This window comes from Eschrichtius robustus, chromosome 18 (genome assembly GCF_028021215.1).
Source record: "Eschrichtius robustus isolate mEscRob2 chromosome 18, mEscRob2.pri, whole genome shotgun sequence".
NCBI lineage: Eukaryota > Metazoa > Chordata > Mammalia > Artiodactyla > Eschrichtiidae > Eschrichtius > Eschrichtius robustus.
In genome coordinates, this window is record NC_090841.1 from 18,846,351 (window position 1) to 18,874,227 (window position 27,877).

The 27,877-nt window shown below is 35.8% G+C and overlaps 2 protein-coding genes and 1 pseudogene across 14 annotated transcripts in view; 1 reads left to right on the forward strand and 2 right to left on the reverse strand.

Moving 5' to 3' along the window:
• SETDB2 (SET domain bifurcated histone lysine methyltransferase 2) overlaps positions 1-11,834 on the reverse strand; it is an 83,283-nt gene extending 71,449 nt beyond the window's left edge. For 5 of the 9 annotated variants that reach the window (XM_068526392.1, XM_068526387.1, XM_068526382.1 and 2 more), the window contains exons 1-2: positions 11,156-11,834; positions 5,243-5,600 (exon numbers count right to left, since the gene is read on the reverse strand). In XM_068526392.1, coding sequence (XP_068382493.1) covers positions 5,243-5,258 — 16 coding nt within the window. In that variant the 5' untranslated portion in view covers positions 5,259-5,600; positions 11,156-11,834. Of the gene's footprint in view, positions 1-2,813; positions 2,886-5,242; positions 5,601-11,155 lie in introns of those variants that run through there. The other 4 variants (XM_068526383.1, XM_068526385.1, XM_068526384.1 and 1 more) reach the window with 4 other exon arrangements.
• Positions 11,835-11,908: 74 nt separating this feature from the next.
• The window catches only part of CAB39L (calcium binding protein 39 like), a 94,370-nt gene continuing 78,401 nt past the window's right edge, over positions 11,909-27,877 (forward strand). For 2 of the 5 annotated variants that reach the window (XM_068526904.1, XM_068526903.1), the window contains exons 1-3: positions 11,937-11,988; positions 24,443-24,594; positions 25,211-25,286. The gene's annotated coding sequence lies outside the window, so the exon portion shown is untranslated. Of the gene's footprint in view, positions 11,989-24,442; positions 24,595-25,210; positions 25,287-27,877 lie in introns of all 5 variants that reach the window. The other 3 variants (XM_068526905.1, XM_068526906.1, XM_068526907.1) reach the window with 3 other exon arrangements.
• Positions 11,973-27,837, reverse strand: LOC137751832 (large ribosomal subunit protein eL37 pseudogene; annotated as a pseudogene).

The window sequence follows — 27,877 nt, forward strand, 5'->3', positions numbered from 1 at the left end:
ATTTGGCAAACTACTGAGTACCACAGCCTGGGAGGCAGCCTCTCAGACAGCTCTGAGGAACTGCTCCGAAGAGGTAAGGGAGGAGCCAGGATATACAGAAGTTTTTTGCCAGGGGGAGTGGGGGCTGGGGGGTGGTGGTAATAAAACATGTAGTCAAACATCAAAAGATTACTGCTAATCACAAAAGACAGACATCTCAGTTTAATGATTTTAGTGCTTTTCTGTGTCTGGGGAGATGCAAGAGTTAGGGCTCATTGAAGTTATTCCTCAGACACACATCTTAACTATCTAGGACTAGTATCCGGTTTTTCTACACTCTGAATTCCCCTCAGGGCGTGCTGTTGGGGGTGGATGTAGTGGATGAGGGCTTGATGGCAGGCAATATTCATTGTTTACTGAAATGGCAGGCAACATTTTTTGTTCACAATTACAGGAGGCAAAATAATGTTTAAAGCTTTTATAGATACAGTTATATAGATAAACCAACATTTCAGATGCCCAGCAAGCTAACACCTTAATCAAAAATTTTCTAGCAAAATCATCCTTTCAAAGCTGAAAACAGAAATACGAGAAATGCAATTAAAATAAATTGGCAAAAGTCAAATCTTACACTATGTTTAAAAGTAACAAAAAATACCTAAAATGTTAAACACAAATTATTTATAAAATATATAAAATTAATGTATAAAATGTTTAAAATGAATAGGACCTTAAGCAAAGGAGAAACATAACAATAACTGCACTGTAGAAAGGTCATCTGAGAAGCCATTGGGAGGATTAATGAGCAGACAGAGCAGTAAGTTTATAAAAAATACATTTTCCTTAATATTAAAAATTAAACCCAGAACCTCCAAGTTGGTAATGGAGTGAGATTCTTCAAAAGAAACTTAGGATTCAGAGTCCCAACTCTCCCTGGCAGTCATCTAACCAATGGCCTGATGTGTACTACACAAGACTAAGCCTCTTTTCCTTTTTCCCCATAGCACAGTTCAAAGGTTTCAACATCTGAAAAAAATGCAATGTGAAAGGACAAAATGAGAAATGATGTTTTAGAGACAGATAGGGGCTGTGACATGGCCTTGAGTGCCATGCTAAGCAACTTTATTTTTATATGGAAGGCTATGGGGAGCCACTCAAGAGGTTTAAGCATCTTATTATGTTATTAATTTTGCTTCTTAAAAATATCACTCAAGTGGCAGTGGGAAGAGGGACGAGACAAGAATGATTTCTACATTTCTGACTCAGGCAACCATATGTATAATAATGGTATCCACTGTGATAGGGAGTAAAGGTAGAGAGACAAGTGAGAAATTCAAGCAGGGTGAGTAAACTGGATACACAGGCCCCAGAGTAAGATCTGGTCCAGATATACAAATTTTGGAGTCAACAGCACACAAATTCTTGCTAAAGCCACAGAATAGATGTGGTTAGAGAGAATTTGTAGAATGAGAAGAGGGTCTTCTGTAGAACATCAACATGTAAGTGATTAGTACAAGAAAAAGGAACCATGGAGACTGAGAAGGAATACAGCAGCAGGTACTGGAACTGAAAATCAAATCAGTATACTAATATTGCCCCTACTTGCTTCCAGAAATGAAGAATACCATCTGATAACTCTACTGTCTGTCCAAGCTTGCTCCATTACTTATCTAGATATGACTATTTATTGCAAGAACATAATCATGAAGCAAGAGGTATGGCAGCTTTGTAAAGAAGGAAGACAAGTAAATCGTATAGTTAGACTATATGTCTTCCAATTTCACTTGAGATAGAAAATCTTTGTAGATAGGCAATGCTCATGAATCACACTTATCTGTTCATTTACTAGATGAATATTTATGGAGTGCTTACTAAATACATCGATAATGACCTAGGTATGTGTATATGTATATATCTATATTTCTCCATCCATCCCTTTAAGAGCTTCAGGGCATTGGTCCAGAGAATCTCTGGACACCTTTGAGCCTGTTATCAGCAAAGTGTAGTCTATGAACTCCTGGGAGTTCCCAAATCCTTTCAGACAATACGCTAGGTCAGGCCATTTTAATAGTAATATCAAGACATTATTTGCCTTTTTCTTCCCTATACTGACATTAGCTGATGGTTCAAAAGCACTGGTGAGTAAAAATGTTGGAGCCTTAGTGTGAATCAAGGCAGTTGCACCAAACTACTAGTAAGTCATTGTTATAATTTACCACCAATTTCACTTAAGAAGGTCCTTGATAAAGCAACATAAATAATTACCACAGTACAATGGCTGTTTCAAGGAAAAGCACTAGGGAGATTGTTTGAGTTGTAAGCTAAACTAGCTGTTTTTTTTTTTTTTTTTTTCATAGAAAACCATTTTTCCTTAAAAGAACCACTAATAAAAATTATGGTTTTTTCCAACTTGGGTGTTTGGTACACATTTTCTCAAACATGAATAAAGGGAGCCTATCACTTGAAGGACAAAACTAACAGCATTTGTTGCTAATGATAAATTCAAGTTATCAAGTTTAAATTGAAAATTTAGAAAACTTGCATCTGCCATGGTAAGCTTGACAGCTTCTCAATAACTAATCACTTTTTGATGAGATTGGTAGCAATATTAACAAATGTAATTTTTAAATACTGTATGATCAAATGTGTCAACATTTGGAAAAATCTGCATAATTCATTGAACCAATGTTTTCCAAGTGGCCAATGCATGATGTTATAAAATCATACATGTGTAAAAGACCCCTCAAAGTGCAAGACAAACCAATGGATTTTTAATGTAACATAGTGTAAAAAAAGCTCACTGATATGAATTCAGATTCCACACTACAACTAACCTTGAAGGAATGACTACTTGTTGAGTTTTGTAGTTGTATCAAAGAAAAATATCCACAATTATCTGAGAGGCTATTAAAATATACTTCCTTTTTCCAACTTCTTGTCTGTGTGAAGCTTCATTTTCTTTATACATTTACACCAAAGCAACATATCACAACAGACTGAATGCAGAAGCAGATCTGAGAATCTCTCTTCTATTAAGCCAACTATTAAAGAGATTTGTAAAAATATAAGACAATGGTTTTCTCACTAATTATTTTCGTTTCAGAAAATAGTTATGTCTCACAAAAATGTAATTTATGTTAACATGTTGGGTTTATTATTTTAAAAAAAATAAGCCAATTACCATTTTTGAAGCTTCTCAGTTTTCTAATACAGTAAATATGAATAGATATTATCCACATAAACAAAAGCTGTTAGGGGTTTTAAATACTTTTAAGAGTATAAAGTAGTCCTGAGACCAAAAGAAAGTTTGAAACCGCTGGTCTAGATAACTGTCCAGTGAAATCAGTACTACAATCTGTAAACAATCCCTGTATTACAAGTATGTTAAAGGGTGGTGAAACTATTCTGTATGATACTGTAGTGGTGTATGCATGACATTATGCATTTGTCAAAACCTACAGAACTTGAAAGCACAAAAAGTGAAGCTTAATGTATGCAAATTTTAAAATATCATTTAAGAGATCAGGGATCCCACGAAGGAATGTATACACAACCTCTCTGAAGGGCTAGGTGGAAAAGGTGCTGACCTAAATAACTTTGGAAATAAATGGACTCTGTAAAACTATAGGCAAAAGGAAATTGCACAAGCACTGAGGTGTCATACCTGAGAATAAGTTTATAGTACTTCTGATACTGCTATACATATATACTAGAATTGAGCAATTAAATAAATGGATAACAGATAATGGGAATTTATAGATAAGCAAGGAGAGTAAGCTAGAATAATCCATGTGGTAATGGATTAGAGCCAGAAACATCAGTATAAACTCATGTTTAGCTCAATACAGATACAGATGGTTACATATAGAAATATTTATAGATATGTGTATATACAATTATATTTATATGTACCTTGCTCTGTCAGCTGAGAGGGCCAGAAGCAAGACACCCCAATAACAAATGAATACACCTACTACCCAGATCTTAGTTTGTAATACCATTCTCCAATAAAAGGAACCAGGAGGGCTCATTTAAGAAATGGCTCATTCTAGGACTATGGCAGGAAATATACAAGATGAGCCTGGAGCATCATATAGTACCAGAAAATAAGTAAGTGCTAAGAACCAAAAACAAAGAACAAAACAAAAACCACCTACATTGATGGGGGTATGTCAAAGGGACAGGAAGCTGACTGAAAGAGCTCCAAATGCCTAATCCTGGGACAATTTGAAGAACAAAATAAAACAGTACTGGATTATAACCCAAAGTATAAACTAAGTATCCATGAATCCATACTGATGTAAATAAATGATTGAATAAATACACATACTGGGGAAAGGAGACAAATCTCCCTTGCAGAAGAATTCTGAATAATTAATGTAAATATTCTGTTCTCAAAGAGGAGGAGCATAAATTCATGTTCCTTAAGTATGGGCTACACATAGTGAATTCCTGTCAAAGAGTATAGTAGAGAAAGGGAGAAAAAAAAGAGTAGTAATTTACAGCGGAGAAGCCACTTAACACTATGTCAGCCAGGTGATCTAGCTCAACATCAACAGGTGAGAAATCATGTTGGTAACATGCACCCTTGATATCATTTCGTAAAACTGACACTTTACCTCTATGGTCTTTCTCCCCAAAATCCACTACCCAAGTCTAATCGCGAGAAAAGAAAAAAATCAGTCAATAAGTCTAATAAAGGGGCATCTTACAAAACACTTGGATACAATATCTTACAAAAACAAGGGAAGTCTGAGAAACTGTCATATGCAAAAGGACCCTAAGGAGACATAAGTAAATGTAATGTATCCTGGATGGGATCCTGGAATAGAAAAAGACATCAAGTAAGGAAATAAGAATAAACTATGGACTTCAGTTAATTATAATGGGTCAATAATGGTTCATTAATTGTAACAAATGTACCAGCCAAATGTAAAATTTTAATCATAGGCAGAACTGGGTGCAGAGACTATGGGAACTCTCTGTACTATCAATTTTTCTGTAAATCTGTAAGTTTTCTAAAAAAAATAAAGTGTATTTTTTAAAAGTACATTAAGGTACTGACTTAGCATTACAGATACACAACTAATTATAAAGACAATCAAAATTGTTGCTACATGAGAGTAAATCCTATAAATCCTTAATTCTTTCTAATTCAGAAAAGTTACTTGCACAGAAAAACCTTGAAAATTCCACAATTCAGCTTCATTAAGTAGTCTATATACTTTTAAAAATAAAGTTTAACAATGGTTTTTCAACCTACCATTTTTTTCTCCCATCTTTTGGCGTTGTTTACAAACAAAATTCTTCAAAATTAACTTTATCAAAGAACTGAATCACTTTGATTGTAGAATATAACTGGAATCCAACTGTGGTCTCTATGAAATTTGCAGTACTCAGAGAATCATTATACCACTCTAAACCAAATATTCTTTGATACTTGAATTTTCAAATAGAAATTGTGGTTGAAGAAACTTTCAGAAATGATCACTAGTCCAACTTAATGACAAGTCCATGCATCTTCATCAAGTGAATACTTATAGTCGTATCAGATCACTGACAATATCATTTTAAAAATAAAAACCAACTCCATCTTTCGGTCCATGAATGCATGAAACATTCTGTAAGGAAAACAATAAGTAATGGTGCATATTTGTAAATAATAAAATATATAAGAAAAAAGAGATTGTTATAACAATAGTGCTATCTTTTAAAACAGCATGAACTATTATGAAAAAAGAATGCATATTAACTGGAAAAACATGTAAAATATCAATATTAGGAAAATTACAGAAAAATGAAGAATCACCTACTTAATATATGTTAATTAATATAAACTATCTCCATTTTATAAAACTTTTTAAATGGGGATAATAATGCTAACTACCTCAAAAGATTGTTGTGAGGTTAAGACATAATAACCTAGAATAATACTTGGCACATTACAAAGGACTCAATAAATGCTAGCAATTATTATTATTCTTTCAGTATATATACTTTTAAAACAAAATTTGAATTTTAGTATATATAATTTTTTATAATCTTTCATTGATAATATATCCTGTACTTTCTCTCGTCATTAATGTTTTCCTGTAATATGACTTTTAAGTGGCTGTATAATGTACTTTGGTCAATAATCCATATATTAAATTACACTAAAGAACTGCAATAATTAAAATTTAATAAGTTAATAATTAGTACTATAAATAAACCTCTATAATGTACATTTAGATTATTTCTATTTTTCCAGTATAATAAATAAGGCTGGAATATATCTTATGTATATCTCTGATTATTTCCTGAAGATATACACCTAGAGGTAGAACTAAAAGGTCAAAAAGAGGTCAGCAATTTTAGTCTCAAGATGTTAGTCAACATATAAATTCTTCTCCCACTGCCACACCAAATCTGAAGAAATGGTAACTTTTTTTGTAATTAAAAATATAAAGTCATGCTGAAAACAAAAAGGGAATTCTCTATAGATTGAGTCTGCACGACCTCTCTGGGGAAAGGAAACAGATGGGAAGTTGCAGAGATAATGCCAACCACAAACACATCACCACGGCAAAAGGAAGAGCACATCCTCTCAGAGGAGATGAACACACAACCAAGAATCATCAAACATATGAAGAAAGCTATACCATGAAAGAGACTTAACAAGCCCACCAAACTGATGAACTTATATTAAGGAGGAGAATTAATAGAGCATCCTGAAAATAATTTTAAAGCAAATATTGTATTTAATATCAAAGAGCTAAAGAAGGAAACCTCATCTATGAAAAAACATACAATTTTAAAAAGTAACCAATTGGCTATCTTGGATATAAAAACAGTTACTGAATAAACTCAATAGATAGATATAATAGCATAGACTCAGATGAAGAGCCAGTTAGTAAGCTGAGAGACTGAGTTGAGTAATTCACTCAGAACACAGAGCAAAGAAATAAAAGGAGGGATAACTAGAATGAAGAAGAGGCAATAATGACCAAAAAATTCTCAGAACTGGAAAACACATTAGCCTACTAATGTGGCTAGTGCAGGTAAGGGTCCATTGAGTATCAAGCAAGATAAACTTTTTAATACATTCCACTAGACAAACCATGCATAAACTTCAGAATATCAAGAAGAAAGACAAAGTCTCAGAAACTTTCAGAAAATCTAGATTATCTAAAAGGAATGTTTATCAGACTGGTACTCAGACTTCTCATCAGAAATGCCAGATGCAAAATGTTACGGGAAAATAAGTCTGAATCCAGAATACTATTTCAGCCAAGGTATCTTTCAATAGCGGGGGCGGGGGGGGGGGGGGGTGGGGGGAAGGCTTTTACAGACACTCAAAGACTCTGAAAGAAATACAGAAGTACTTCATGAATAAAAACTAACGTAGAAGGAAGTACTGAGGTAAAAGAAGCAAAAGTGCGCAAATAAATGAGTAAAACACATTAATGCTAGATAAATACAGATTAAAAATGGGTTTTAACGACAAATGAAACCAAAATGCTAGAAGATATAACCATAGGAAATTTATATTCTTTTTTGAAGGAGGGATGGAAGAGGATTCTTGCAAGATCTGAGAAAATAAAGTAGAAGCATACTAAGTTCTTCGTAGGGAGGATATCAATACAAACGAAATGTAGACTTTGTTAGGAAAATATAAATTTAATAATTGTGTTAAAAATGTAAAAGTAGGGACTTCCCTGGTGGTCCAGTGGTAAAGAATCCGCCTTACAATACAGGGGACGTGGGTTCGATCCCTGGTCAGAAAACTAAGATCCCACATGCCGCGGGGCAACTAAGCCTGTGCGCCACAACTACTCAGCTCGCGCTCCTCAACTAGAGCCCGCGCACCCTGGAGCGTACAAGCCACAGCTAAAGAAGCCCGCGCAGGACAACGAAGAGCCTGCGTCCCGCAACTAAGACCGACGCAGCCAAAAATAAATAAAATTTAAAAATAATAAATAAATCTTTAGAAAAAAATGTAAAAGTAATCTATGAAAAAGAAAACAGAACAAAGAAAACTTGGGGCAAACCTCAATTAAAATGAGAAATGGAAAAATATAAGATATAAAAGATACAATGGGAAGCAAGGTAAATAAGAGGACAAGAAAAAGGCCAATTATGTTAATAATCACAAAAAAGGTGAATGTGTTAAGTCTTACTTATTAAAGGACAAACTCTCAGATTAAATTGCAAGCAAAACCTAGCTATATTTTAAAATAAGAGACCCACTTAAATCTCACAAAATGGCATCAAGAGGTTGAAATGAAGGGATGTGAAAAAAAGACATACCAGCAAATACAAGAAGAAACATTCATATCAAACAAAATAGAAGTTAATATAAAGACCAATAAAAGAGACAAATATTTTACACTGACAGAACAATTCACCATGAATATCTAATTGAACTTACTGACTAAATACCAATTAGGCTCAAGAAAAAAAGAAAAAAAAAAAACAATTAGAGGGATAAGTACGAAGGAAATTAAAACAATTAAAGATCTTACCAGAGCTGCATGCCACACATCCCCACCTCTCACTCCCAGTATACCAGGTCCAAAAAGTTTTATAGATGAATTCTACAAAACTTTCAAGGAATGGATAATTTCCATAGTATACAAACTGTTCAAGAGCAGGAAAAATATGGGAGGCTACTCAACATTTTTTTGAGGTTACTGTAACCTTGACGCATAAGAAAAGAAACTCAAGGCCAAACGCACTTCTTGGTATAGAAGCAAATATAGTAAGTAAAAACATGCAGCAGTAGAGTAAAAGTATGTTACCAAAGTATGGTTTATACCAGGAATACCCAAAAAGTTTAGCATTGTAAAGTTACTCAATGTAAATTTCTACATTAACAGATAAATAGAGGAAAACTATCATCTTAAATACAGAAAGACACACAAAAGAATTTCAATAAAAGTCAACTATTCTGGGGCGGGCGGGGGAAGAGGAGGAACTCTTGCAAACTAGGAATAAAAGAGAATTTCTTTAACCCGATAAAGACTACCTACAAAAGCAAAGAAGTAAATATCATACTCAATGAGGAAACATCAGAAGCATTTTCGTTACAGTCAGGCACCAGATGGGGACACTTGCCACCAATGGAAGTTTGGTACTGGAAGTCTTAGAGAAATACAGTAAAATAAAAAGAGACCTAAAGATTGTAAAGAAGAGAAAAATCTATCTGTAGAATAAATAATTGGAAACTAACAAACTTAAAATTTTAACTTAAGTTTAAGTTAAAAGCCAACCAAAGAGTTGGGAGAAAATGCTTGTAACGTTTTTTAACAATGGTAGCAAAAAGTGGACATAGCCACAGACTCTAAAGAAATTTTTAAAAATTATACAGGATACACAGTAACCAGGACGCATAAAGAACTCCTCAAATCATTAAGAAAAAGATAATTCAATAGAAAAATGGGCAATTTTAAAAAAGAAATGATAGAAACATATATATTATAGGTCAATAAACATATGAATAGATACTGCAGTTTTACTGGTAATCAGAGAATGAAAAAAATTTTTAAATGAGTATAATTTTCATCCATCAGATGGACAAAAAGTACAAAGATAGTATCTCATGTTGATCTAGATTGTAGGGAAATTGAACTGTCATAGACTACTTTGTAGGATGTGTAAATTAGAAGTATTTTGGAGGCAAATTTGGCAATACCTATTAAAATTAAAAATGTTCATAACTTAAAACCAAGCAATTCCACTTTTAGGTATATATTCTTGAGAAACAGCACATGTGCTCAGCAAAACAAATACAAGGATATCCCTGCAGCACTGTTTGAAAGGTGAAAAACTGAACAACCTAATGTCCATCAAGAGGAGAATGGTAAATAAAATGCGCTACATAGTACATATCAAGCAAAATATAATTTAACATGAAAATCGATAAATGAGACAAAGATAAGTATTTTACATTAACAGAACAATTCAGTCATACATTGGAACACTATCGAGCAGGTGAATGAAATGAGCTGTAAATAACATAACAAGCTATAAAATAACACGTTTACACTGCAAAAACACTGTCAAGTGAATAAAATTACAGAATTATATAGTATGATACCATTTCGATTTTTAAGAATTACAAATGCATATATGCACGTACAGAGAATATGTGAGTGTAAAAAAGGACTTGAAGGCTCTGCATCAGTCTTGAGTGTGGAATGGGGGGAGAAGGGGGTAGGTAATTCAGGGATTGTGCTCTTTATCTGTAAGGTTCTAATTTCATAAAAGGAGAATGTAAAAATGCACTAATTTAAAAATTAAGTATATAACTTTCAAAAAGGGACCGTCCATTTTAAAGCCTTCTGGAGCATACTGCCGAACTGCCTTCCAGGAATGTTCTACCAATTTATACTTCCACCTGTAGCATATAAGCACACTCAGTAATAGCTTCGTTTTAAAGAAAGCTCTCACCAGTGTTGTTCATACCTTCTGAAAATTTAAAAGTAACTGAACTACAAAATTAAAACATGTTTACTGAAGAAAATTAGCAAAATATAGTAAAGCATAGAGAAGAAAATTTAAATCACTCATAATCTCATCATCCAGAGACAACCAGTGTTATTTGAGAGTGTAACAGGATTTTAAAATTTGCTCATATTTTTTCCCCTTCTTTTTCATTTTGGCAGAAAAATAGTCTGTTTCGCTTCAATTTATGGTTCCTTTTCGTTTTTACAAATAGGCTCTTAGGAAACTGTGACCATTTCCTCTCTGTTATGTTTTAATTGTGATGACAGTAATGAACATTTATTGCGTATAAACCATGTGACAGGCAGGCTTCTAAATACTTCACGTGTTCGTATTAATGTGCCTAACAATCATGTGGGATAAATTAGCATGCCCGTTATTCTCACAAGGAAGCTAAAGCTGCCACACTGTTAAGTGGCAGAGAACAACTAAGGAACCAAGCAGCCTGGTTTTTGAGCCCGTTTTTTGATTATTCCAATCTACCGCCTCATTAACACATGCAGAACTCACTGCAGGTTTCCACCTGCCGAAGAGCACAATTACATACTGTTCCTTATTTTATTTAACTACCTGTTGGGGATAACTCCTTATTGGATCGTGGTTAACGAGAGTCAGGAGCTCTTAGGATCTGACCTCAACTCCGTTATCTTGCGTAAATGATTTTACTTATTTAGGGTTTGTGTGGTCTTACCTGTGAAATGGGTCAGTGGTTAAACCATCAAATTCTGCTTCTGGATTTTGGACTGCAGTCCACTCCCCGCAGCCCCTTTTACAGCCTCAGGATCCCCAGCTGCTTAGGAATCACCTCATATGAAGATGTGCATCGGGTGACAAGAGACTGGAATGCGGGTTGAGAACTCAGTGCGCCCGCAGTCCCTTCTCCAGCCCGGGACTGCACGTGGGTGAAAGAAGGGAGGTGACAAGGGCTGGGATCCACGCGGCCGAGAGCTCCGCCGCGTTCCCGGGTGCTGGGCCGAAAGAGCCGTTGGGAGGGCCAACCACAGCCGTGCCTCGGTTACACCGGCTCGACTGCGGTTTCCACGCCGCCCGCCAGACCGGAGGGCTGCGCTCGTCCCGCTCCGTTGGCGAGGCTGGGTTCCCCCGCGGGTCGGACTCCTCTCCCACTGCACGCCACCGAGACCTCACGGCCCCAGGTGCCCTCTGGGCGGGAAGTACTTCACCATTTACTAGACCTCACCTCAGCAAAAACAGTCCCGCCTCGCTTCAGCCGGGACGGAGGACCTCTAACGTCCAGGCCTACCTAACGCGAACCCGAAATGGGAGGAGTCGGACACTGACGGTTTCCACCACTTGGCCCGGAGCCCATTGGCTGCACACCCACTGGGTCCACGCCTCAGAACTTCCGCGCGCGTACCGTCGGCAACGCGGCAGCGCCGAAGCGCGCCGTCTTCCGATTGGCTGCCAGAACTCTCGGGTTGTCTCGCGCTCTCTGGCTGGACCAATGGGGATATCCGCAGTCGAGAGGACGGCATCGCTGGAGTGGTGGCTCAGCTGTTTCCTCTGGTAGGTGATTGGAGCCATCTTGGGTGTGTCTGGGACTGGGCTGCTTGGCGGTTGAAAGCGTACTTAGCAGCGCAAGATGTAGAGGTGTTCTGAGGGAGCAGTGGAGGAGAGGAAGGGCCTGAGGAAACAGACCTGACGCCTTCTTACTTCCCTGAAAGGAAAAGGTTTTCCTGGTCTGAGTCTCAGCCCTGGCTAGGAAGAGCGATAAATGGTGGCGGTGATGGGGATCGCAGGCTTTGGTTGGTTTGTTATTGTCGGGGCTTGGCGAGGACTCTGATGCCTTAACAGTGATCCCTTGGGTTCCAGGGAACTATTCCAATAATCTTTGTCTCGAAAAGATTCTGACCATCAACCCTCTTTACTGACAAAGGAGGTTGGCTGATGGACTGCCTGATTCAGAAAGGAACAAGGCTGGTAATGGAAGGGGACGGGGAGATACCTCACGACTGTCCTCAGATTCGAAAGAGACGTCTTCATTTTCTGTCGTTTGCGAGGGAGTGACTGCTAAAGTGTTTGCCCTACTCGGTAGTTAACCTCTGACTAAGGCCCTCCTTTGGTAGAAGTGAGCGTCAGGTTCTGCGTTAGGGCAATTTTGTCCATTAGTGTACAGCCAGCATTCCTGCAGTGGTCTTTTTTTTAAAAGCAAGAAAGTGGTTGATCTTTGCAGAAACAGTGGAAATGAAGGAAGAATTTTGTCAAATTTTGGTTTTCCTTGTTACAATCTGCTGAAGATTTAGGAATCTCCGGGTTTGCCTTGGCATCCTTGGTTGCTTCGTCATGGGTAGGGAGAGGTTTTTGTAAGAAAAAGCATCTTAACTTCTGAGCTCTTTGGGGATGGGAGGAGGGAGACAGGAATTACCTCCTTTTCCTCCTTATTATTTAAAAAAATCGAAGTAGAAAGCACGCATGGTCATTCATTTGAGGGGAAATTTTATCGGATCTGAAAACCTAGCTGAAAGGTTAATATTTTGTGATTAACTTCAGCAGTTTTGACACTCATGAGAAGAAAGCAAAGACACTTATTGCCTTGAGTTTAGTTTTCATTTATCCAAGGTTAACTGGTAACCCAACTCAAAAGTACCATGGCAGGAATACCAAAGAGAACAGCAGTAAAATAATAATTGAAAATTAATTTTCTTTTACAATTTTACTTTTTATTCATGAGTCTTAAAAACTTAAGTTGCAAGAGTTCCAGTATCAGTAATTTAGTGTTGAGTTGATGGCTAAGGTACTACGTACGTAAGAAATGTTGGTGTCTGCGGAGAGTTTTGGAACCAATCCTGGGCGGATTTCCGGGGAGGACTGTATAGGCTATCAAAGTAAAGTTGGTGGGAATTCCCTGGCGGTCCGGTGGTTAGGACTCTGTGCTTCCACTGCAGGGGGCACGGGTTCAGTCCCTGTTCGGGGAACTATGATCCCGCAAGCTGTGCAGTGCAGCCAAAAAAATAAAAGTAAGCAATTGGTGGCTAACAAACACCGATAACACAAAGTAGCTGCTCAGTAAATGTTTGCAAAAACTTTTGGATAGCATTCACATATCATAGTTCCTGGCATATATTCAAAAGTGTAATTGTTGATTGAATACATTTAAAACATACAGTAATTGGGAGGTATGGATATATACATTTTTTTAGCCTAGCTGAAACATAATTTTTAAATCTGCTTTCTGGAAAACTTGACCTTCAATTTGTTTGAACTAAATTTATTTGTTGCTTCCACTTTATACATGTGAGTAATAATGAGGACAGGTTCATAAATCTTTTGTGAGGTCTGTTTATGAGATCCTACTATAGGGAAATTTAGATAATGAAAATGAACCCTCAAGTAATAATGCTGTAGTTGCCATTTTTTCTTGAAAGCGTACAATCTCAGTAAATGATACCAAACTTATTAGTGCCTTCGATCTCTTCTGTTGGAGAAAATTTATTGCTTTTCTATTTTCTTTTTGTTTTGAGTTTTATTTTATTTATTTTTTTATACAGCAGGTTCTTATTAGTTATCCATTTTATACATTTAGTGTATATATGTCAATCCCAATCTATTTTCTTTTTAACACAACTTAAAGTCAAAATACTACGTTTACATTTACTACATTGCGTAAATATGTTCTGTATGTAAGTAATTTTAAAATAACAAATTAGGTAAGTGTCTTCAGATTTTTCTTTGAAGAATACAGTTCTCTAGATTTCATAATATATAATCTGAAGATCTGTAGAAATTTTTAAAAATATCACTTTTGCATGGACAATGTTAAGTGACTTTAAGTAAAAGTCATTTAACTTAGATTGATATGTTAGAGATTTTGAAGTACCAGAAATACCTTGCTGGGCTTTGTAAATAATTTTGACCATATAAATGTCACTTTGGGGGAACATTTTGAGATTTTCAGAAATATTTCTATATTCCTCCTTAATTTGGTGTGTTTCACCATTATTTTTCTGGTATTCAACCAATAAGGTCCATTATGGGAATAAATTAAATGATGTGACTAAAAATAAAAAATGACTTAAAACTATATAAAGATCATCCTACTGCATAGCACAGGGAACTATAGTCAATATCCTGAGATAAACCGTAATGGAAAAGAATATAGTAAATGTATATATGTATAACCAAATCACTTTGTGGTACAGTAGAAATTAACACATTGTAAATCAACTATACTTCATTTGTATTTTTTAAAAGATTTATTATTTATTTATTTTATTTATTTTTGGCTGCGTTGGGTCTTAGTTGCGGCACACGGAATCTTCTTTGAGGTATGCGGGATCTTAACTTGCGGTGCGCAGGCTTCTTTCTAGTTGTGGCACGCAGGCTCCAGGGCACATGGGCTCTGTAGTTTGCGGCACGTGGGCTTAGTTGCCCCACAGCCTGTGGGATCTTAGTTCCCTGACCAGGGATTGAACCTGCATCCCCTGCATTGTAAGACGGATTCTTTACCACTGGACCACCAGGGAAGTCCCTATACTTCAATTTAAAAAAAAAAGAAAAACAAAACAAAAAACCTATATAAAGATCAAAATGACTACTGCAGTTTGTGGTGTTCAGCTAATCAATGAAATTGATTGGATGCCTGAATCATGAGACTGTCCATTAACTACTGAAAATGATTGTGAGGTAAACACATGGGACATTCATATTTCACTTAAAGGAGTAAACTTTAAATTATTATATATTTTGTTTTTTTTAAAGGATAGGGGAACTGAAACACTAAAGTTTTGCCTTTACTGTGACTTCTCCCTTTGAAATCTCATTTGTTCCTGCTGTTTAAACCATCATTTTTGTGCAAATGAGCCCTAATTCTAAAGTCAAGTTCTGCTCTCTTAAACACACATTTCTCACAGCCTTTTGGACAATTAGATCTACTCAATTTATATACTACTCTTCCTCTTTCATGTTTCCTATCTTGATTAATGGGATAAGCATCTTCTGAGTGACTCAGATGTAAAACTTCAAATTCTTACTTCTCCTTTTGCCCAATTGTATAATCTGTAGCTTCAGCCTCCAAAATGGCTTTCTTCATTTTCTGCTCTCACTGCCACTGCCCTAATTTAGGCCTTTCTTTTCTTTTTCTTAACAACATTTTATATGCCATTGTATTATTGACAAAGCCCATACTCCTTAACTTGAAATTTGTATTAGTTAAGATTAAGGTTTGGCTTCTGTGATGGAGAAACTGAAAAATAATTGTTGTCTAAAAAAATATTTTTTTAATAAAATAAAAAGTTTATTTCTTTCCTAGGTAAAAGTATGAGCTGACCAGGTAGCTTTGCTAGAAAAAGTCAGGGCCCAAGCTCTTTCTAACCTGTTACTCTGCCATCCTCATACAGCTCCATCTTGTGGACCAAGATGGCTGCTTCACTTCCTGCCATTATATGCCACAGGCTTTTAACTTAAAGGCTAAAATGTATGGGAGCGGGGAGTGGGCAGAATATTTGCAAGTGGTAGTAGGAGTAGTATTTTATTTTCAACCTTGGGTTTTAGAAAGTTATTTTTAATATCTTTACAAAATTTTTTAAAGTAACAATTCCGTCATTTCTGTTATGATTTCATGAACTTTTGATGATTCTGTTAGGTTCCTTCAGTTACATTTGGTAGAAGTAAGGTGGGTTGCTTGTGACCCTCAAATACTGTGCTCATGGCCTATCACTTGCAGACCTAGGGACTGGTACTTTCCTTTTCTCTGTGTGTAAAAATGATTTCCATTGTCCCAAATTACTTTCTTTTGAAAGTAATCAATGCCTAGCTCAACTTCCTCTTAAAGTATAAATAGGTTTCATTCAATCACAATCTCTTCTAATCACGCTATACTCAAATTGTGCATTTTATACAATGCTACTTGTTTCTTAAAAGCTTGTGAGAAACAAAATAACTCCCTGGAAGGCAAGACTACCTCCTGAGTCTGATGAACACATGTTTGTATGTAGTTGATATTGGATAAATGTTTGTTCATTTGAAGTATATTTCATTTTTCAAATAGAATAAAGAATTGAGTGGGGAGGTCAGAGGTAGGCCTATATTGCTTTACATGTAAAGTGTGGTCTATACTTTTGGCGAGTGTATTCATTTCTTACAAATCAACATATAAAAACATCAGTACCGGGGGCTTCCCTGGTGGCGCAGTGGTTGAGAATCTGCCTGCCAATGCAGGGGACACGGGTTCGAGCCCTGGTCTGGGAAGATCCCACATGCCGCGGAGCAACTAGGCCCGTGAGCCACAACTACTGAGCCCGTGCGTCTGGAGCCTGTGCTCCGCAACAAGAGAGGCCACGATAATGAGAGGCCCGCGCACCGCGATGAAGAGTGGCCCCCGCTTGCCACAACTGGAGAAAGCCCACGCACAGAAACGAAGACCCAACACAGCCAAAAATAAATAAATAAATTTTTTTTTAAAAAACCAAAAAACATCAGTATCCGACAGAAAATGAGCAAAGGACATGGACTCATGGTGACAAAAGTATAAGCACAAATGGCTTCCATGAAAAGTATTTAACTTGTAATTAAAGAAATAAATACTTAAAGCAATTTGTTGGACTGCATCAGAGACATAAATATGTATACTCTTTGACCCTTTCTAGGAAGCTTCTATGAAAATGGAGATGGAGTCAAAACTTTTTGATCACAATGTAATTTTATACTTGTGAAAAATTGGAAATAAAAATTATCCAATGGTGGAAGAATGGTTTTATAAATTACGGCACACCCATCACGATAGGCTATATTTCAACCTTTTAAAAGGATTATTTGCAAAGGGTATTTAGTGATACAGGCTATTTAATGACATAGAAAAATGATCATTATTTTCTGTTACATGAGAAAAGTATAGAATAGTAATTGAGGAAATGCAGTGAGATTCCACTATACAACCTCTTAGAATGGCAAAAAAACAAAACAAAAAGAAAAAGAAAAGAAAAAACACAAGTGCTGGCAAGGATACAAAACAACAGGACTCAAATCTTGCTGGTGGGAATGCAAATACTATAGCTATTTGGAAGACTTTGACAGTTTCTTATAAAATCCAACATACCTTTATTATATGACCTAGCAATCCCACTCCTAGGTTGAAATTTTCCAGCAAGATATGAGAGCTCCATTAGCTACTCTCTCTTGCCAGCATTTGGAATTATCAGTTGTTGTTTTTTTTTTAATTTTAGCCATTATAATGAGATATGAAGTGACATCTTATTATGATTTTAATTTGCATTTCCCCAACAACTGCTGTATGCTCTTCTCATGAAAAGTGAAATGAAAACCTGTAGTCTCCCCTCTGCAAGTATTTATAGCAGTTGTATTTATAATCACCAAAAACTGGAAACAACCCAGATATCTCAACTGGGGAATGGATTTTTAAAAACTGAAATATGTCCGTACAATGTGACACAGGAACGAACCTCTTAGTCTAGGATAACATATAAATATATTGGAAAAGAGACTATGAGATAATTACATACTAAGTTAGCATAAGAAAAAAAACCAAATGAGCCGTGGAGCATTGCATCATATAATGAAAACACACCAGAAAAAAAGTGGCCAAAGAGCAGATGAAAATGGTAATTAAATATTTCAAAATAAAGCAAAGAGAAATTAAGGGAAAGATGAAACCTTTGAAAGAACCACACAAATCAGAAATAAAAGGGGCTCAGAAATGAGGTGAATAAGCTATGTAGAAGGATGTGAAATGAGAGCTGGCAGAACTCCAGAAAGAATTAGAAAAAAGGATATTTTTAATGATGATTAAATTAGAAAGAAAACAAGAGTGAATATACATCATAGAAAGCACAATAAGAGAAATAAAGAGTAGATAGGAGAAAATTGAAGAAAATCAAACAGATGAAGCTTTTTGAAAAGGGGCCAAAAGAAAGTGACAAGACAGGGACTTCCCTGATGGTCCAGTGGTTAAGACTCCACACTCCCAATGCAGAGGGCCTGGGTTCGATCTCTGGTCAGGGAGCTAGATCTTGCATGCCTCAACTAAAGATCCCGCATGGCACAACAAAGATCCCATGAAGATCCCATGTGCTGTGACTAAGAGCTGGCGCAGCCAAATAAATAAATAAATAAATATTTTTTTAAAGAAAAGAAAGTGACAAGACAGACAGAGCAAAAATAAGTGTATTAGGAGTGTATTTGGTTTTGTTAAACCAAAGCGCAGAGGTGATGGTTATGTAACATTAACAAGTATATTGTGAATATACTTAATGCCACTGGATTGTATACTTAAAAATGTTTAAAATGGTACATTTTATGTTGTTTGTTTTGTTGTTTATTATTGTTGTTTATGTTGTTTATTTTACCATGATAAAAAGAATTGTAAACCAACGCAGTGGAACAGAACAACTATTAGAACTATAATTCAGGAAAACTTCAAAGAAAGTTTAAATCTATATACGTTGAAAGGCACACTGTGAATCTGGGGAATTCAACCCAGAACAGTCAGTTAACACAGAAGTATTCTTGTAGAATTGTTGGATTTTAAAAATAAAGAAAAAAAATTCTGCACCCATGGAAAAAAGACCAAGTAAACCTGGAAAGAAAATTAGACTGGATTAGATTTTTTTTATATATAAATTTATTTATTTTTATTTATTTATTATTTTTGGCTGTGTTGGATCTTCGTTGCTGCGCGTGGGCTTTCTCTAGTTGCAGTGAGCGGGGGCTACTCTTCGTTGCGGTGCATGGGCTTCTCATTGTGGTGGCTTCTCTTGTTGCCGGCTCTAGGCGCGCAGGCTTCAGTAGTTGTGGCTCACGGGCTTAGTTGCTCTGCGGCATTTGGGATCTTCCCGGACCAGGGCTCGAACCTGTGTCCCCTGCATTGGCAGGCAGATTCTTAACCACTGCGCCACCAGGGAAGCCCTGGATTAGATTTTTTTAGCAGCAACATTTCATGCCAGATAATAACAAAGCAACATTTTTTAAATATTCAAGGAAATAAATACTCCATATCTGACCAAATTATAGTTCAAGAATTCAGGCCATTAACAAGCATATATGAACATGAAACAACTCAAAGAATAATGTTCCTATAAATCTTTCTTGAAGAATATACTAGAGAACAAATTTCAGGCAACCAGGAAATGACTGGAGAATCTTTGACATGAGGTCAGGTTGTAAGCACTGAGTATATCTTGTGTAGCACTAAGATTGTAAGATAGGAATAATTGTGGTAGAATGGTATGTAAATGTTGTATAATCTGATGATGTAGAAATAACATAGCCCACAGAAAAAGGGAGGGGGGAAGGGGAGTGTAAGTGAAAAGTAGAATAAAGTGGTTGTTTGCCTCATAGGAATTAGCTGTAAGGAAAAGGATAGCACTTGAAACTGACTGATGGACATAAACATACTATAAATAAGTATGTATACTTAGATGTGTAAGATAAAACGCTAATAAAAGTAATACCAGTGATCAAAACTAGATGGTGGGGGAGAAGAGGAAGTTACTAATTTTGTTACTGCTAATCGCAGGGAACTAACAGTATCTTAAAAAGAGGGGAGGGGAATGAAGAGTGTTGTATAAAGATATTACTATAGAGTTAACCCCAATAACAAAAACGTTCCTAAATACTAAAGAAATACCTACCCTAAAAAGAGCAAAGAGAACTATGTAATGATATGCACACATTTTCTATATGTATTTTATTTCTATATGTATTTATTTTCTATATGTACTTATCTGTACACACACACAAAATGAATAGAACATGAATCATTATCACAACACTAAATATATCAGGTGTATTAATAAATGTATATGGGCTCAACTTAATGATCGCTGTATGCAAAAGATACAGTTGTAAAAAGTATGAATAATAAAAGGAGTTCATAAGAAATGAAGAATAATTTTAAAATAACAACAATAGAGGGAAGGGTGAAAACATATCAGGAAATGCAAATTTTTTAAAAAGCAAGGTTCATCATCTTGGTATCAGACAAGCAGAGTTTAGTTCAAAAAGCATTAAGATGAAGGATATTATAAAATATCCCTTATGAAGCTAACGGTTATATTTACAATGAAGATTTTTTAAAATATCTATTTACCAAATGACACATCAATAGTTTTCATAAAGTAAAAACTACTAGATGTGAAAAGGAATAGAAACCTGCTAATAATAGAAGACTTTAACACACCTCTCTCAAAATGTCAGGTTAAGTGGACCAAGAAAATTAGTCATTATTATACATAATCAGTAAGGTAGATCTTACAGATTTGTATCAAAGTCTGAATCCATTAATAGAGAATATGTCTTCTCAAATGCACATAGGACAGTTATAAAAATCTGTTATGTATTAGACCACAAAGAATATATCAGTTCCAAAATATAAAAAGTCAAAATTTTGACCACATGTAATAAGACTAGAAAATAATTTAAAAATTAAAAAATTAAACCTGGGTCAAGGTTTCTGTAGGATGGTGGCAACTGTCTAAATCCAAATCTCTCCATACATCCTTTTAAAAAACAATACAGGGCTTCCCTGGTGGCGCAGTGGTTAAGAATCCACCTGCCAATGCAGGGGACACGGGTTCGAGCCCTGGTCCAGAAAGATCCCACGTGCCGAGGAGCAACTAAGCCCATGTGCCACAACTACTGAGCCTGCGCTCTAGAGCCCGTAAGCCACAACTACTGAAGCCCGCACGCCTAGAGCCCATGCTCCACAACAAGAGAAACCACCGCAGTGAGAAGCCCGCGCACCGCAACGAAGAGTAGACCCCACTTGCTGCAACTAGAGAAAGCCCATGCAGCAACGAAGACCCAATGCAGCCAAAAATAAATAAATAAATAAATTTATTTAAAAAAAAAAACCATACAGATCTGTAAGGAGAGCAAAGTAAATCACCACCACCCTTGCCTAACTAATGTAATTTCAAATTATGATTATGTAGGCAGATAAACTGAAATGCAGCAGACTCAGCTCTGGACCCCATGCTGAGGTGACAAGTGAGGTTGAGACTTCAGAACAGAGAAAAAGGAAGCAGGAACTGGCATCAGTAGAATGCAAGTAAAATAACTCCAAAAAGAGAAAACCCCACCCTAAGGAGGGAAATACTAAGGTTTGAGACTCCTTAGACAAAAGGGACTTGAAAGTACACGGGATCAAAGAGGCCATCTCAGAAAGATATTGCTTCTGGGAACAGAATGACTTGGAAGGGTCACCATTTACCTGGAGGCTTGGTGGTAAAGAGAACGAAGAGGTAGTAGAAATTAAGGATCTTGGTGAAACAGAGTAGAAGATAGATGAACCCTTTTTCACCCAAAAAGGAGTCACTGGTTTTTAAAAGTCTGTACTTTATTAAACCAACAGAAGGTGCTATTGAACTAAAAAAATCCAGTATTTCTTCCAAATCCCTCACTCCTGTCTATGTACCGTTGTTAATTAGTTTAGGAAAATTGAAACCCTTCAAAATGAACAGAAAATGGCAGGCAACACCCATATAAGGTTACTATAAGTAGAAAAATAAAATGAGAATCAAAATATTTCAGCTGATGAAAAGTCTCCCCCAAAGCTTACTCAACTAAAGAGCTAAAGAAAACTACCTGAATTAAATACTCCTACCTGAATGAAATACCCTTAAACGAGCATTTGCAGAGATAAAGTCTCAAATTCAGAACCCCAAGACCAAAAAAGAAGGGAAGAAATGGAAGGTGAATTTACTGAACTCAGGAAACGAAATGAAGACAAAAAATAATCATCTTTTAAAATGAAGCTAAAGTCCAAGATACCTAACGGAAACAATATAAGGGGCATTGAGAAAAAATATGAAGACAGCCAAAAGAATGAAAATTAAATGAAGAAAGGTAAAAAGTCAGAGAGAAAATGATTTATATAGATGATATGTAAAATCAGAGTTCCTAAGAAGAAAAAAACAGTAGCTGAGGTAATATTTAAACTTAAATCCACAAAAACATTCTGGAAGTAACAGAAGATTTAAATCTACGTATTGAAAATGCTCCTTGTGTACTGGGAAAATTGATCCCAAGTAGTCAACACTAAGTCATGTCCTAATAAAACTATTGGACTTTGAAGATAATGAAAAGTACCTCTGGGCTTCCAGGCAGAAAGAAGAGGTTAGCAACAAACTTCTCAATGGCAACATACAAAGCAAAATAGGCATGGAACAAATTTAAAGTCTATGAAATTGTAAGCCAAGGATTTTATAACTATGACTCAATCTCAGAAGAAAATTAAAACTATGATAAATTCCACTATATTAAAAAAATATTTACATGGTGAAAAATGCCATGAACAAAGTCAAATGACAAGTGACAAACTGGGAAGAAATATTTGAATTTACAGCACAAAGAGCTCATTTCCTTAATGAAAATAACCTCCAAAAATCAAGGCAAATTACCATCAACCTGGTAGAAAAACAGGCCAAAGATATGAAAATAGATTTCATGGAAAAAAATGCAGATGACAAAACATATAAAAGATGTTCAACTTCAGTCATACAAAGAGAAATACAAATGAAAGCTATTCTAAAAACCACAACTACACTAAAGCCTTTCTCACCAAAATCTATAGTTATATAAAATGTTCTATGGACTGTGGGGAAACAGGCACTTTGATGCATTTCTGGTGGGGATACAAAAGCACAAAGCCCAGGAGGGAATTTAGTAGTATCTGGCAGAATCACATATGCGTGTGTCTTTTGACCCAGACATCTAACTTAGGAATCTGTTCTAAGGACACACTGGCATAAAATATAAACTGGCATTTGTATCAATTTAGTCACAACAGAATTACTTGTATTAGTGAAAGATTGGAAATAACCAAAATGCCCATTAATAGGGAACTGATTAAAGTACATGCAGCAATGGAATAATCTCCAGGTTGATGGTGTCCCTTCCAAGTCACCCTTTTCACCAGAAGGCATAAAGAGAATGTAGAAAGTCTCCGTGTACCGATATCAGGTGATCTGCAGAATATATTACAAAGTGGAAAAAACAAAGGCACAGAAGAGTATATAGAGTAATCTATTAAATATGTAGAAGGAAGGAATGGGAAAGGTGCCAATGATAGAGAGATTTCTCTAATTATAACTTGTTTACATGGTTTCAATCTTAGAATCATGTATGTTTACATATTCAAAAATTAAATTAAGTAGAAAGGTAAAAAGAGAAGAAAAATCTACAAAGGAAATAAATTTACATAACTGTATAGAAGTTTGGTGACATAGCCACACAAGAAAAGGAACAATTTTAGTGACTTTAGAATATAGATTTTGGACTGTACATTGGCCCTCTGTATCTTCAGATTCTCCATCTGCAGAGTCAACCAACCGCAGATCGAGAATATTCAGGGAAAAAAATTCCAGAAAGTTCCAAAAAGCAGAACTTGAATTTACCCCATACTGGCAACTATTTACATATCATGTACATTGTATTAGGTATTATAAGTAATCTAGAAATGATTTAAAGTATATGTGCAATGTGCATAGGATATATGCAAACCCTATGCCATTTTATATAAGGAACTTAAGCATCCGTGGATTTTGGTATCCATGGGGGGATGGAGCTGGAACCAATCCCCCATGGATACCAAGGGATAACTGTACCTTCTTAGCAGGGTATATTCAGTAGTATAATTGTTGTATTGCTATTTTTAAAGTATTTTATGTCTATTGTTGGGTAAAATAAGTGTTGCAAAATGTTAATTGTTGAACAAAACCACAGTAGTTTATCAGGGCTATGACTTAGAAAATTTATTCTGGAAAGTCCTTTGATAGATTGAGCGAAGTGGAAATGAAGTACAAAATTACACAGAAGGACAGCTAACATAACAGAGTACAGGTTACGTAGCAGGCTTTGTGCTGGGCACTATATATATGCTATATAATTTGGCTCTTGCAGCTACCCGTTGAGACTTGTGATATTATTTTCCTAAGAGGGATGTTGAGATTTAAACCCAGATCTATGTGATTCCAAAGCCTGTGTTTTTTCTACTACATTATTGCAGGATATACATCAAATATTGAGAAGAAAGAACATCCAGAGCTAAATGTTCTGTTTAAACCAGTAGTTGCTGCTCAGAAAATAAATAAAGATGCAGACCCAAAGTCAGTGGTTTATACGTTCTTCATGCAAGAGCATTGTATTAAAGGAGAGAGTGTAAGTTTTCTCTTATTTCTAATGGGAAAATGCAAGCATACACACATGCACACATAAACGCCCTCATACTGATGTTGGAGATAAAAATTTTATAAAAGTTGCCATTGATGACTGAAATTAGTGACAGATGCGAACTAAAACTATGGCAAAGCAGAAAAGAAAAAATCTAGCAGGCATGGGTTTTCATGATGCTGTTAAAAGCAAAAAACCTTTCAAAGCTTCCCTTCGTGACACTTCAAAGCTCTTCTAAGCTTTGCACAACCTTTTTGTATTGGCCTTTAAGATACTAGTTTAGATAAGGTGGTTTCCTCCTGTGGAAGGTTAGGGCTGATAGAGATTTCAGTGGTGCTAGAGTTCCCCTCATCAAAGCCACCCCTTCACATTTCTACTGGTTTTCCCTAATGATGAAATATTTTTATTTGGTTCAGTACTACTTTTTAAAAAGTCTACCACTTGAAGTAATTGGGGTAGGGAGATATTCCTGTTTTAATTTGATTCATTTGTATATGATTATGATGGAAATTCAATTTATAATTCTATGTACATGATAATAAGAAAAACGTTGAAATTTCTATAAAGATTTTTTAAATTAATTTTATGCTTTTCTTTTTGTCAGAAGCTGTGTTGATCAGTGACTTTGGTGAAGGCTGAGAAAGTTGAAGAAAATTTGCAGATGATACACAACTTCTAAGGTAAGCTAATATAATAACGCAGGCAAAATTTTAAGTACCCTTGACAAACTTATAGACTACAGTTAACACACTAAAATAAAATTTACAGGAGTAATTATAATATCCTGATTTAAATTTTACGAAGCAATCGTAGAAGTATTAAATAGACTTCCATTTCTGGCAGTATGATAGACAAGACATCCACCAAATATGTAAAATACTAGATTCAGTATTTTAAAAATCCTTTAAAATGAATGGATGAACCTATAAGAAAATAAGGGAAACTTTCTGGGGCTAGAAAGCAAGCAAGTATATTCTGTGAGGTAAACGAGTGCTGAAATCACTGAATACTTTGGGGGCATCCATCACTTTCTGTTGGCATAGAAACTTGTGCGTGGAGAAGAATGGAGACTGAGGAAAATTCCCTGCGTTCTGCAAAATGAAGGGGGCCTATCAGAGACCATCCTGGAGAGGCATACTGCTCTGGGTGGAGTTAAAATCCCCCTGAATAATTCCTGGTTACCTGCTTACATTCACTTGGATTTGAGGCCTTATTTTACACTATTTTCATGGTCCTTAAACTCTACAAATGGAGAGTTGTAATTTAAAATAGACTTGGGTCCAAAAGAAAATAGACTTGGGTCTGTAACACTCTTCAGTACCTGCCAGAAACAATCACAAATCCTCCATGGAAGGAATTATCAACCTAGTTATCAAATAATCATAGTTAAAATTCTAACAAATAAACTCATTTTTTAAAAAAAAAATCACAAAACATAACAAGGGGAAAAAATCAAAACACTATGAGCAAGAGTCAGCAGAAATCACAACTGAAACAGATCTACAGATATTTCAGCTATTAGAAATATCCAATACATAAGATAAATATATTTAATAAATAAAAGAGGGATTCTAACCAAATGTAAAGTAGATAGCTAGTGGGAAGCAGCCGCATAGCACAGGGAGATCAGCTCGGTGCTTTGTGACCACCTAGAGGGGTGGGAGGGAGACGCAAGAGGGAGGGGATATGGGGATATATGTATATGTATAGCTGATTCACTTTGTTATACAGCCGAAACTAACACACCATTGTAAGCAACTATACTCCAATAAAGATGTTTAAAAAAAGAGGGATTCTAAAACATAAAGAGTAATAGACTATAAAAATGACAAGGCACATTAAAATAAGAATGAATTAGAATATCAGAAATGAAAAATCTCATAATAGAACTTAAAAATTTAATAATATGTTAAACCAGCATATAAGGCACAGTTAAAAAGAGTAAGAAACTATAGTTGACCCTTGAACAACACAGTTTTGAACTGCATGGGTCCACTTACGTGTGAATTTTTTTCAGTAAATACGTACTTCAGTACTACATGATCTGCAATTGGTTGAATCCACAGATGTGGTTACCGCAGTTATGGAAAGCTGATTGTAAAGTTAAACATAGATTTTTGACTGTTGGTGGTTGGTACCCCTAAACCTCAAGTTGTTCAAGGGTCAACTGTGCATGGAAGGCCATACATAGAGAAAAAAGATATAGGAAAAATAAAAGAGATGGCGAGATGATTTAATCAGAGTAGCAGGATACAATTTATGAAGAAAGTTAGTACTAAAGTAGAACACTTCAGAGTAAGCCTAAGATGAGCTTCTCTAGAGAGAAAGCATCATCCCCTTTGTAGGGGCAGGAAAAAAAAAACAAAACCAGAACTAATTTGTTTTTAATGGGTTCCCCAACTCATCACTTAAAAGTCAGCACTTCCTCTTTGTCTTACTTTTTTATTCAAGACAAAGAGTATAGTAGAACAGTAATGTGATTCATAATTTGAAAAAATCAATTGGAGATTTATTCACAAATATTTGCTGAGGATAAAGCAGTGAACAAAACACAGAAGTTCCCTTCCTTCACATTACCTTATGTTCTAGTGTCATTAAAGTTGTCAGTTAGGAAGTAAAAATCAGGACAACAGCAAACTTATTCCTTTCCTTTTCACTCATAACTTTCCTCAACATGGGGTTATAATGGAAACTCAGGAGTATGCAGAGTTCACCATAGTCATAGAATACAACAGTGTAGAGTGTATACATTATATATATCAGAGCCTACATTTTAAAAAATGCCTATTTCTTGTGTCAAAAAAATAAAAAATGCCGTTTATAGAGAAACGTAGCTGCTGCTTTAAAAAAAAGAAACATTTTTTTCCACTTACGAATGCTATGGTTGAAAACTTGATTTTTTTCTTAACATTTGTTGAGTGACTAATTATTGAAACCCTTAAGCATGAACTGGATGCTACAACAGCTGCTCTTTTGGGATTAGGTGATGTTCTTCAGGGAATTCATGCCTGAATCTACTGTATACAATTTTTAGGTGCTTTATTCAACCAGTGCCAGTGGCATTTCATTTTTAACCTTGGCACTCCAGTTATACTTTCTCTTGCACTTGGGAGGGTAGCCACATTTGCCACAGATGGACTTATGTCGATGGTAGGCCTTAGAGCCACAACAACAGCACAGCATGTGTGTCTTATTGCTATGCTTTGCAAGTGACGACATTCCCTTCCTCATCTCGCTTCTGATCATTACAGAAAAGAATAAAAGAAGAAAA